This window comes from Vulpes vulpes, chromosome 10, assembly GCF_048418805.1.
Source record: "Vulpes vulpes isolate BD-2025 chromosome 10, VulVul3, whole genome shotgun sequence".
Taxonomy (NCBI): domain Eukaryota; kingdom Metazoa; phylum Chordata; class Mammalia; order Carnivora; family Canidae; genus Vulpes; species Vulpes vulpes.
Window position 1 is genome coordinate 7,343,327 of NC_132789.1, and position 13,502 is coordinate 7,356,828.

The 13,502-nt window shown below is 44.3% G+C and overlaps 1 protein-coding gene across 1 annotated transcript in view; it reads right to left on the reverse strand.

The window, feature by feature from the left end:
• MLXIP (MLX interacting protein) overlaps positions 1–13,502 on the reverse strand; it is a 59,966-nt gene that overhangs the window by 16,464 nt on the left and 30,000 nt on the right. The window contains exon 2 of the mRNA XM_072722770.1: positions 186–292. Within this exon, the coding sequence (XP_072578871.1) occupies positions 186–292 (107 nt within the window). The remainder of the gene's footprint in view (positions 1–185; positions 293–13,502) is intronic.

Sequence of the window (13,502 nt, forward strand, 5' to 3'; positions counted from 1 at the left end):
GAAGTATCCAGTTCATTAGGATCTGGGCTTGATTTCCTCCTGCTGCAGATAGCCCAAGAGAGGCTTCCTTTTGAGGCATAATGTTTGATAAGTGGGCTCTGGGGGCCCAAGTGCAAAGGCCTCCAGGTGGTAGAACCTTGGGGCCCCTGCAGTTCCCTCCTGCCAGAAGCCCATATAGGACTCACACTGCATGTACCACGCCCGCCAGATGGCATTATTAAGCCGGATCTTGTCTCTCCACTGGAGCTTCAGGCCCTTGAAATTCTTCCACTTCGGAGACACCAACTTCCCACTGAAAGGTAAGACAAAGAGAGAAACTTAGTGGTTCCTCTGAAAATGAAATGAAATTAAAAAGCGCTACCCACTCACTCCAGGCCTCAAAATTCTGGATTAATCCATCACAAGCCATAGGCTAGGCTTAATAGAAGACGCAAATCACTTTGGGATTTCTTCAAAGTGATCCACAGTAGGGAAGAGGGGAGGTGGGAGTAGTGGTGATATCAGCTCAGAGGGGACAGGACTGGCCACAGGCTGGTAAGTGTTGGAGTGGGACAACAGCATACAGGTTCACTATTAGTCTATCAACTTTGACTTGTCTTTTAAATACTCCATAATTAATGGGACCCCTGGGTGGCTCAGCGGTTGAGTGTCTGCCTTCCGCTCAGGGCATGATCACGGGGTCTCAGGATCGAGTCCCATGTCGGGCTCCTTGCAGGGAGCCTGCTTCTCTCTGCCTCTGTCTCTGCCCCTACCCTCTTTGTCTCTCATGAAAAAATAAATAAAATCTAAAGATTTTATTTTACTCGATCCCAGAACTTGGGGATCACTCCCTGAACTGAAGGCAGATGCTCAACTGCTGAGCCACCCAGGCGTCCCAATAAAATTTTTTTAAAGATTCCATAATCAGGGCAGCCTAGGTGGCTCAGCGGTTTAGCGCCACCTTCAGCCCAGGGTGTGGTCCTGGAAACCTGGGATCGAGTCCCACATCGGGCTCCCTGCATGGAGCCTGCTTCTCCCTCTGCCTGTCTCTGCACCTCTCTCTCTCTCTCATGAATAAATAAATAAAATCTTTTTTTTTTTAAATTCCATAATTAAAGTTAAAAATCTTCTGATTTTTCAATATATCAAGTCATCACATTGTACACCTTACTTCAATCTATGCAATGCTGTATGTCAGTTACAACCCAATAAAGTGGGGACAGGGGCCAAGGCAGGAAGAAAAAAGAGAAATCTGCTGGCAAATGAATGAAAGCCAAGCTCCTGGGATCCCTGGGTGGCGCAGCAGTTTAGTGCCTGCCTTTGGCCCAGGGCACAATCCTGGAGATCTGGGATTGAATCCCACATCGGGCTCCTGGTGCATGGAGCCTGCTTCTCCCTCTGCCTGTGTCTCTGCCTCTCTCTCTCTCACTGTGTGCCTATCATAAATTTAAAAAAAAAAAAAATTAAAAAAAAAAAGCCAAGCTCCTTTACCTTTGTCCACCTCCTCTGCCACCAGTCCCCAAGAGGCACTTAGAATATGGGCACACAAATATCCCACTGGCCTTCAAGCCTGTGGGGCCCTCTCCTGCCCCCAGACCTGTGCACACATGGTCCTCATGCTCAGGATGCTCCTTCTGCCACCTACTCCAGTACAATCTCCTCTGTGCTGGCACTGGCCTCACCTTTGCTGATGACTCCTTCAGGGTCCCTGAGCACCATTCAAACTCAAAGGTGGCACTCACATAGAGCGGTGCCCACAACCAAACCTCCATGCAGTACCCTGCAGCTTGCTGAGGGGAGGGCCCATCAGGTATCACCTTAAGTACCTAACATAGACCCTGGTATATAGCAGGGCCTTGGATTAATTCTTCTGTGGATGAGTTAAGGAGTCCTTGCACATCAAGCTAATAGCAGCAGATGAGGAACACTTCCCAGTGGCACAGCCTTCTCAGACAGTTTAGTTTTCTAAGTGTGTGTCAGAAGCCACCTCTGGGCAGTTGGCCCAGGCCTTCCCTTTTTCAGAAGGCTTGAGACGGGCAAGGCATGATCTTTAGTCTATACCCTAGGGGTTCTGGTGGTTCTACCTGACTGTGAGCCCTGGCTCTGCCTCTTCTGCAAACCCACTCAGAAATCTCGTGAGGAACAGCAATGGGGTCTCCAAAGATAGTATCCAAGCAGTAAATCCTACCTGAACCTGAGAATCTGGGTTAAAAAGCAAAACCCCTGGCTGTGGACCTGGCAAAGACCTCGTGCCTCTCCCACCTAACTCAGTGAGCCAGGCTTTGAAGCACACAGGCCAGAAGGCCATGGCCCCCAGAGAGAAAATGTCATAGGCCGCCCTTACAGAATCTGAGGAACAGACAGAGGGTTGGATGCTTCCAACCCGTCAGATACTTTCCTTGCCATTTCTTCCCAGTCCAAAGGTACTCCTAACCCACCTCTAAGTGGTCCGCTTTCACTTAGGTTCAGTGGCCAGCAGCTAGCACCCAGGTCTTGAGCCTCTGCTGTAGTGGGCAGTTTTTGCAGGCAGGTAACTTGTTTGACACACCAGCTTCCTGGGTAAACTCAAGATGATACCGTCCCCTCCAGAGTGTTTTAATAAGGATTAAATGAGAGACAGTGTTGTGTGTATGTACATATACACTTAGACACATATAACTGGTAAACCCTACAGCAAAATGTTATTCATAACCACCTCAATTATCTGGATTTAAGTTATTAAGTGAAAGCCCTGAGTTTTCACAGCTCCTGACTTGAGAAGTCCTTTCTTTTGTGTTTGTCCCCACTGTGATGCGGCTCTTCCTTCTCCACAAGAGGCAAAAGGTGACGCCCACAGTCCCACCCTTGATACCAGTGAACAAAGACCTGGTCAGAGGTCTAAGTGCTTTGAAGGCAGGCACTGGGTCTCACTCACTCATTGGACAAGGGATGAATGCTACAAATGGAGGACAGGAACAGATGGGGCACATGAGGTCCTACCCCTGTGGAGCATACCAGGTGCTGAGGGGTCACAAGGAAGAGCAGATGGCTGTGGGAGCATAAAGTCGCATAACCAAGCCAGTCTGAATAGTCAGGGGAGGCTTTCTGGAGGAGGTGACATCTCAGGTACCATCTGGAGGATAAGGAAACTGGGTTCAACCCTGAGATAGGGCGTGGTCCTTGCTGCTCTTCTGCCTGCCTGTGATGGCCCTCAGGTGAGCAACAACACGCCTGGTCAAGAGCTCCTTCCTGCATGAGGCTGGTGGGAGGTGTGTGGGGTGATTTATGCCAGGCTGGAGAGCAGAGCACACAGCACACAGAGCAGGTGCCACAGCTTGGCAAAACCAACCCTCTTTCCCCTCCTCTCCAAGACCTCCCAGCAACTTGGAAGGTGGTTCCAGGAAACAAAACAAAACAAAACAAAAAACTGTCCCCGTTTTTACCTCCTTAAGGGGAAAAAAACACTTTTTCTGTAATTGATAGCTTCCTCATGCTGAAGCCAGGATTCAAAGGCCGCTTTCTCTGTGGCATCCTGCGGAGGTGTTCGCCACCTCCAGAGATGGCAGCGGAGGACAGAAGTAGAAGGGCTGCAGTGGGAACAAGGACCCTGGGGAAGAGAACAACCTTTGGTGTCCTGCAGTGTTCTGTTGAGAACTGACTGTTGCACTTAACTACAAACCGAACCTCACCCCTGCTTTGTTAAAAAAAAAAAAAAAAAAAGTGGCTGATGTGTGCAGAAGGCCACCTTCTCAAAGACATCAGATGACACTGGATCTTCAATTACATACAATGAAGAGGTGGGAAGATGCAAAGAGAGCTCAAACCCTGCGGGCAAGAAACCAAACTGGACAGGGGGCAGCTTGGGGTTCTCCTTTTCTTCCTCTTCGCTTGCTGAAATAGCTCGCTTTTCCTTGATGTTTGTCAAATTTGGTCAAACCTCAGCACAAATACATAGGAGTTCAGAATATACAACTGGTTCCGCATCATCGTCCCAGATTCCTGTAATACCTTCACAGTCAACAGGTGGTGCTCAACCAACACAAAGAAGTGAGTCCAGGGGATCCCTGGGTGGCTTAGCGGTTTAATTGCCTGCCTTTGGCCTGGGCGCGTTCCTGGAGTCCTGGGATCAAGTCCCACGTCAGGCTCCCGGCATGGAGCCTGCTTCTCCCTCCTCCTGTGTCTCTGCCTCCCTCTCTCTCTTTCTCATAAATAAATAAATAAATCTTTAAAAAAAAAAAAAGAAGTGAGTCCCAAACCAAAACCTAAAACACCCACGAAAGTAGAGACAGTGAAAGAGCAACTAGGATGTTATGGTGATTGACCACCCCTTGCCCACAGAAATTTCAAGACAAGATATGAAGCAGGACATACAGTTCTATACATATATCAAGGTACTACAAAGGAAAAAGGAATCCATAGACACATTTTTAGAAAAATGTGGGGATATATATTTTTTTTAAGATTTTTATTTATTCATGAGAGACACACACACAGAGAGGCAGAGACACAGACAGAGGGAGAACAGGCTCCTCACAGGGAGCTCATTGTGGGACTCGATTCCCAGACCTGGGATCATGCTCTAAGCTGAAGGCAGGCGCTCAACTGCTGAGCCACCCAGGCATCCCTGAGGATAAGTTAATCTTTTAAGTTTCTTCACTGATGGGCTTCTCAGAGCCTTTGGTGCACTGATGTCACTGTCAATCTTCAAGGAGGGGAGAGGAGACATTCCTTATGCAGACATCCACAGACCAAACCTGGACTGGATCCTTTTCATGTGGGATACCCAATGTCTAGTTCGCCAGGGAACCTACTAGGAAGGGCTGCTCTATATACTTCTAAAAGGGAACGTGCAACTCCTTGACACAGCTCTCTAGAGCAGTAGCCCCAGAAAGCATCAGTAGTCAGGCTTCTGCTCCCCCCAACCCTGCCCCACATTAAAAAATTCTCCAGACATGGCTGATGGGGGTATTTCTTGGCTTAAGGATTATGCTACATTCCTTCTTTTTAGGGGTGGGGTGGGGGACAGGAGGCGGGGGGAAAGGGAGAGAGAGGGAGAATCTTAAGCACAGGCTCAGCACAGAGCCCAACACAGGGCTCAATCTTACAACCCTGAAATCATGACCTGAGCCTAAATCAAGAGTTGGACATTTGACTGAGCCACCTAGGGGCCCCACCACATTCCTTCTTCAAAGTGTAACCAGAAACACACTACAAAAATTTCTAAGACTACTGGTTTCTCCTCGATAAACAAAGCCCTCTTCTGGCCTCACCTCCCAAAACTGCCTCCTACATGCCCCATGGGCTTCCCTGTCAGAACAATGACCTCAAGATTCTCCTCCAAACTACAAACTAGACCTTAGGAAGGCCAAGGTCTAGGGCTGACTCATCCCAGCACAGTGCCTGGCACACAGAAAGCACTTTTAAATACAGAGCTACTAAGTGAGTGCTAACCTTTTCCATAATGAAAAATCTTCACACTGTCCTGCCATGGACACTCTCCTAGGAGACAGGCTCCAGACCTGAAATAGGAAATTCAGAATACAACAAAGGTCTCTCAAAACTATTGGTGGAAAGCGCCTGACGGGCTCAGCTGGTTAAGCAGCTGACTCTTGGTTTCAACTCAGGTCATGATCTCAGGGTCATGGATCGAGCCCTGCATCAGGCTCTTCACTCAGTGGGGAGTCTGCTTGAGTTTTCTCTCTCTCTCTCCCTCTGCCCTTCTTCCCGTAAATAAATCTTAAAAACAAACGAACACCTGTTGTTGGATAGACTAGCAAACCCTGACTTCTTCAGAGGTCTGGCAAGAGACTGCTTTGGAATGGAAATTAAAGTGCAAGCTTTGCACAGACAGGAACTGAAATTAAGAAGAACAGGGGTAGGTGGGACCAGATGGGATGGATTCTGTCCATCCCAGGTAGGATTAACTCCTAACTCCTAGTCAGATCATTCTCTCTAGAAGAAAGCATGCAGAGGGCTCTAGGATCTGTCACTATAGGTCCCAGAAGAGGCGTGGAGCCCATTCATTTGCGCTGAACCATACTTGCTTGTTACAGAGCAGTATTTCTTTGCCATTCCTAGAAATGCTTCCTGGACCCCCAGCAGCAAGACCTCCCTAGTCCTGCCTCCTTATTCCCACTTAGCAAGGTAGAGTGGGTATGTTATCCTGAGTGTAGAAGGAGGAACTGGAGTGCGTGGTCCAGGCCCTTCCCCTCCTCTCCTCTTAGGAGCAAGCTGCCATTTCTCCTGTTCTCCTACAGAGCCTGGGGTGGCAGATGGGGCCCGTCCTAGTCCAGGACTGCCCATACTGCCTGGAAACAGTCTGGGGTTCATCTGTAAGTCATACCCTCAGCCTGGTCAACCATAAAGGTAATATTTTGTCTGACTACCATTTATTCACTCTCCTTTATTGTGGTCAAGTACATATAACATAGAATTTACCATTTGAACCATTTTAAAGCATATGATTCAGTGGCTTTAAGCACATTCACAATGCTGTGTGCCCATCACTGCTACTTAGGTTCAGAACAGTTTTCATCATCCCAAAAGGAAGCCCTGTACTCATGGAGCAGTCACTCCCCCTGCCCTGGCAACCACTAATCTACTTTGTCTCTCTGAGTTTGTTTCTTCTGGACATTTCATGTAAACAGAATGATAAAATAGGTGGCCATCTGTGTGTGGCTTCTTTTACCAAGCACACTAATTTCAAGGGTCATCCACATTGTAAGATGTCCTAGTACTTTGTTCCTTTCCATGGCCGAATCATATCCCACTGGGTGGACAGACCACATTTGTTTACTGTTTCACCCACTGATGGACATTTGTTGTTTCACCTTTTGGCTGTCGTGAATAGTGCTGCTGGGGATCAACTTCTGTTTCATTTCCCTAACAATTCAGCACTCTGGCAGGGGAAAGAGTTCTGATCATTAAGCTGGCACTGGGAACAGAAGGATGGCTGGAGGACAAGCAGAGTGTGTCAACACTTTCGATGCACATCCCTTTGACTCACAGTTCCACTGTCAGGACCTGATTCTGCAGACTCACATGTGCACAAGGACACATATGGGAAGACATCACACGGCAGCACTGACGTGGCAGCAAAAGGCTGGAAATGTACACACTCATCAAAGCAAAATGGTTTAAAAACTGTGCTGTAGGTTTAGCGCCTGCCTTTAGCCCAGGGCGTGATCCTGGAGTCCCGGGATCGAGTCCCACATCGGGCTTCCTGCATGGGGCCTGCTTCTCCCTCTGCCTGTGTCTCTGCCTCTCTTTCTCTGCATCTTTCACAAATAAATAAATATAATCTTTAAAAAAAAAAAAAAAAAAAACAACTGTGCTGTATCCACACAGATGGACACTATGGAGCAACTAAAATCACAGCATACATTTTATGTGCTGATTTACAGGCAAGATCAACAAGTTGCATGAAATGAGAAGAAAACTAAGGTGCAAGATGCACAGTCATGGCCACCACGTGTATTTGTAACAGGGAGATAGGCACACAAGACACAGCGGGGGATGGGAGGGGGTGGCAGGACGGAGACTGCCTGTCAGTTAGTCTCAGAAACAGGGACAGGGAAACAGTGATTTCCCTTCAGAGAGCTAAAGCAGAGATTAAGGGATTCAGTTGGAGAATTAGTTTTCACTGTTTACTGATTTATACTGCTTAAATATAATACAAGAATATGTTATTTTTTCAAAGTAAATAAGGCAAAAAGACCAGGTATAGTTCAAGACCTTCTAATAGGGCTTCTAGTCAATTAGGCTTCTAGTTAATTGGTGATGGCAATTAATCACATAAGCAGATACAAAATTTATGTGCAAGTCAGTTTTGTGAACTAGACCCAAATATGAGGCTAATGCTTAGTAAGTGGTTTCTTTAATGAGTGAGTGGATGAATAATGCTCAGACTGGTCTCTCTTCCAGGATTCTCTTTTTCTTCAAAAGAGCGGTCTCTATTGGCTTTCCTGGGATCTGGGCCTGATTCCACAGGCTGCTAGGAGCCAAAACTAACAGGCTCCAGACAGACAAAGGTTCATTGAGGAGCCAAGACGTGGGGAGCACGCACAGCGAGAGGCATGGCAGGAGGAGGGCAATGTGTTTAACAGAATTGCCTGAGCCGTGGGCCTCTGCCCTGGGCCTTCTGCCCAAGGAGAGCCTCCTCCCAAAGGAAACTCGTGAGGTTGTCAGGCCCTGCTCCCATGCCTAAACATGGGTCCTCTCCACTGTACCTGCAATCCATCCTCCTTGTGGGTTGCTTGGTGTCTATTTTATTTTTTTATATTCAGAGAAAGTTCTGTTGGAGAAGCAGATTCTAAGGGCAAACACAGCAAGGCAAGAACATGGTATCCTGAGGTCTTGGTCCCAGGTCTGCCCTGCTGACAAGATGACCGAATGTGTGTTGTGTATGATGTATATACAGTGTGTGTGATATGTGAGGCATGTATGTGTGTGCAGGTGTGTGGTATGCATGTGTGATGGTGTGTGTATGAGCACACTTGTGAATACATATGTGCTAGTGCATCTAGGTGTGCATCTGCCCTCATGTGTGAGCATGTTTGGGAGGGTCTGTGTTTGTTTTGGTAAAAAGCAGGGAGTAATCATTTCTACAACCTTCAAAAATTAAAGCAACTTGAAGGAGTTGAAACCAGGCAAAATCAGAGTAGCTGCAGTGGTGACCTCTCCTTCACCCTGTCTGTGAATGCTGGTGACCTGTGTCCTTGCTGGGAGCACTCTCTCCTGTGTTCTAGCCTTCTACAAGGGGACAGACACTGCCATGCTTATATCATTTCCAAGCCAACAGGGAAAGAAGAGTGGTTTCCATTTCTGGACAAATGACATGAGCTGTCTAAGCCCCACCTTCTATAAAATGGTGATGATGTCCACCTTACAGGGAGGATTACAGGTAAGACGTGGAAGGGCAGAGGGAGTGACAGTCAATGCTGGGGCACGCTACTGAATAGCAGTCGGTGCTGGGGCACGCTACTGAATATAGCAGTCGGTTCTGGGGCACGTTGCTGAGCTTTAAGCCTGGACTTACTGGCAGGAGCAGGATCGGGATAGGGTACCATTTAAAGCCAGATTCATCTATCTGCCAGGAAAATAAACTTGACTCTAGAACCCAGGGTGTTCTGACTCCTCTAGACTGGGTATGGGACCAGATTTAAAGAAATAAAAAGCAGTATATCACTTCAGTTTGCATCATTTGTTAATAAATTTTAATACTTAAAATGTGCATTAGCCATGTGTCTTTTTTACTTTATGAGCTGCTGTGTCTTTTTAAAAACTCTATCTTTTAAAAAACTTTTATTTTGAAATAATTGTAGATTCATGGGAAGTTGTAAAAGCACAGAAAGGGGTGCCTGGGGGACTTGGTTAAGTATCTGCCTTCAGCTCAGGTCATAATCCCAGGGTCCTGGGATCAAGCCCTGCCTCAAGGCTCCTTGCTCAGCAGGGAATCTCCTTCTCTTTTCCTATGCTGCTCCCTCTGCTTGTGTTCTTTCTCTCTAATAAATAAATAAATAAATAAATAAATAAATAAATAAATAAAATCTTTAAAAATAAAATAAAAATAGCACAAAGAGTCCCCAGCTATTCCCAGGGTGGCATCCTCTGTAGCTGTGAGCACAATCTCACCACTAGGAAACCAATTCTGGCATACTACTGTTAACTAGACTACAAATTTTACTCAATTTTCACATGTTAAAATGTTTGCCATTTTTCTCTTGCTATGTTGGTAACACCATAATACTAACCTGTGATGTTTCTGCAAATGTTTCCCTTAAGGTTTGGAGTTTTAATTCTTATATAGTGTATGTTCAGATAAGTAGGTTATATACTTGTGCATCCATATCTACAAGTCTTCTTTATCATTTCTTTTATTGCTTCGCTGCTCCCCCCATCCACCCCATCCAGAGATTGTTTCCATTAATCTCTTTTTTAGCTTTTTTAGTCTTACTGATTTTAATTATACACCCACACTGGAAGAAAATTCAAAACAATACAAAATAGTACAAACAAATGCAAAGTGAGCTGCAATTCCACTACCTAGAAATAACCATCATCTACATTTTGGTGAAAATATTGTGTAGTGAAGAAATGAAATAACCTTATCCAAGGAGAGTCTGGCCTTTGCCCTTGGCTCCTGGGAGGTGACCTCTATCTATGCCCCTGGAATGTCCTGCCTGACTGGAGTGTCTCTGTTTGCCTGGGGGCTTTGGTCTTAGGATACTCCCGATATAGGGGCTTTGGACCACAAGGTATCAATTCCAATCCCCAGAGGAACTGATAACTAAAGGTATTAGCCAGATCTCCAGGAGGGGCTGGAGACCAGAAAGTGGTCACAGTATGTGACTGAACCCCATAAAAACTATGAACACCAAAGACTCAGGTGAGCTTCCCTGGTTGGCAATTCTCTGTGTGCCCTGTCACACACTGTGGCAAGACGGAAGTAAGGCCACTAGAAGAGGACAGCCAGAAGTTCTGCATCTGAATACCTCTTCAACTCTGCCCTATGCACCCCTTCTCTTGGCTGATTCAATAGAAGCTTTTCTCTGTAATAAATTGTAATGAAGAATATAAGTTTTCAGCAAGTTCTGTGAGTCCTTCTTGAGAATTGTTCAATTTGAAGATAGTTTTGGGAACTCCTTCAATTTATACATTGGTGTTAGAAGCAAGGACGGTCTTGTGGACTATTCTCCCTAACTTTGTAGTTGGCCTTAAGTCCTTGTAATATACATATATATGAATAAACATAATAGTTAAATATGTTGGATCATAATTCTGTTTTATAACCCATTTTTATATATGTTATTTGTATCTTATTACGCCAATAAATATGGTTTTATATTCTTTTTATTGGCAGTATATATTTATCACAATCTACTTAACTGTTTCTCCATAAATAGACATTCATTTATACTAATGGACACATGTTTCTATTTTTCACTTTTATAAACAATGCTATGGCAGCCCAGGTGGCTCAGCGGTTTGGTGCCGCCTTCAGCCCATGGGGTGATCCTGGAGACCTAGGATCGAGTCCCACATCAGGCTCCCTGCATGGAGCCTGCTTCTCCCTCTGCCTGTGTCTCTGCCTCTCTCTCTCTTTCTCTCTCTGTGTCTCTCATGCATAAATAAATAAAATCTTAAAAAAAAAAAACAATGCTGTAATGAACATCCTGCTACTTACATTTTTGTATAAATTGCATGTCTGTTCCTGTAAGATAAATTCCTAGAAACTTAAAAACTGAATCAGAGAGTATGTGTATATTTATAATTTTGTTCCAAAGAATCGAAGTTTATACTAATTTACACTTCCAACAGCAGTGAATAGTGAGTGTCTAGTTCCTCAAACCAGCATTTTCATTAGTTCCTATTAATGTCTGCAAAGGCAACAAGCAAAAAATCAGTTGATTTTTTGGATCCCACTTATATCATTTTATGTTTATTGGTCGTTGGAATTTTCATGTGACTTATCCACACACCTCCTTGTTTTGTGCTGTGTGAGAGATCTTAATGCGGTGGGAATGTTTGCAACACATACATCAGTTATTGTGCGCCCATCTTGATGGTCTGTCTTTGCCTTGACAGTCTATCTTTGCCTTGACCATTTACTGTGTGCTTTCTTTGGTTTCTGCCCTACTCACTTCTTGTATGGATAGGAGGGTTTTGTTATTTTTAGTAAAAAATTGTCATTAATGTAGTCAAAAATTTTAAAGTCTTTACTGTTTCTACTTTTTTGAGTCTACTTAAAAAGGCTTTTTCCACACCAAGACTGTGAAACTGTGCCTTCTTCCAGTGCTTTCACAACTTCACATTTTACAGTCAAGTCTTGGCTCCAACTGGAATTTACTTTGATGTAATGAGTGTTAATGGGATCCTGCTTTAGTCAATGGTTCCTACTTATTTACTAAGTAATCCATCTTTCCTCTGCTGGATTAAAATACCATCTTTATCATACACCACATTCCTGTATATGTATTTGGCACGACTTCTAAACATCCTATTTCTTTTGGTGTTTTGTGCAGGTGTTTTTAATGGTTTCACTTTTTATATTTAACTCTGATTCATCTGGAGGGAAAATCAATTTATTTCTTTACATAGCTCACCAAAATAGATGCTGATTAGCTATCTGATTGTCTCACCTTCTGCAACTAACTTATGAAACTTCCATTAACATATATTAAATTATAATATACACTAGGGTCTGTTCTGGGGCTTCATATCACTGATTCACATCCAACTCTATGCTAGTATTACACTGACTTAATAATTATAAATTTGAATTTTTTAAAAATTTATTTATGATAGTCACAGAGAGAGAGAGAGAGAGAGAGGCACAGGCAGAGGGAGAAGCAGGCTCCATGCACCGGGAGCCCGACGTGGGACTCGATCCCGGGTCTCCAGGATCACGCCCTGGGCCAAAGGAAGGCTCCAAACCGCTGCACCACCCAGGGATCCCAATAATTACAAATTTGTAATATACTTTTCTATCTAGTTTAGGTTGGTGCCCTTTTTTTTTTTAAATGTTAGAATCCTTGCCTATTTACTCTTCCATGTTCCAACCTTAAAATCACATTGTCAAATCTCAAAAGACAACTATTCTAATATTTTTAGTAGAGTCACACTTAATAAATGAATTAATGTGGGCAGGGCTGACCATTCCATTCAGGTCATCTCCATCCTAAATCAGTATATGTTTCTCCACTTATTCAAGCCACTTACCCTACTTAAAATATCAGAGAAATCTGAAGCTGTCTAGTATTCTATAATCTACTTCATCTATGTCCTTCACATTTCAAATCATATATTCTATTAATGTTTTAAAGTATAAAAAGAAAATTTAGAAAGCTAAACCAGCAAAATAAAACACACATACCCAAACACAAACACTGTCTACATTTTACTGTACACAGACACACAGACACACCCACAGCTAATATGGCAACTACCACCCTCACCCTGATCAAAGTGGCTAAGCCACAGACACTGACACAAGTCAGAAGCTTCTATCATATCAGCACTAGGAGTAACTACCCTCAAAGAATCCCGTCATTTTCTAGCACTTTTATCCACCTACGCATAAAGGTAATTAGGTTCACATATTCACCAACGTTAAGATTTTTATGTGAAGGAAGAAAAACTCCACCCTGATATAGACATCTGGCTTAAAGAGGAAGTAAATTAACAAAGGTCTCCAGCCAGAGTACACACCTGGAGTCAGGACTCTAGAAACTATCACAGATGTAATAGAAATAGATCAGCAGATGTTTCTGAGTTCCTATGAATACCGGCAAGAAACAAATTTGTTATTATTACCATATTAGTCATTTTCAAGACACTTTTTTCAAGACACAGCTACCTAACCCACTTAAAAGGCAGAGAAATTTGAAGCTATCTGATGCATTTCAAAGGATAAGGTAACACTCTCCAGGTAGCCAAGACCTATAAATAGGCTTTAAAAACATTGGCTCCAGGCAGTTTAGCACCGCCTTCAGCCCAGGGCCTGATCCTGGAGACTCAGGATCGAATCCCACGTCAGGCTCCCT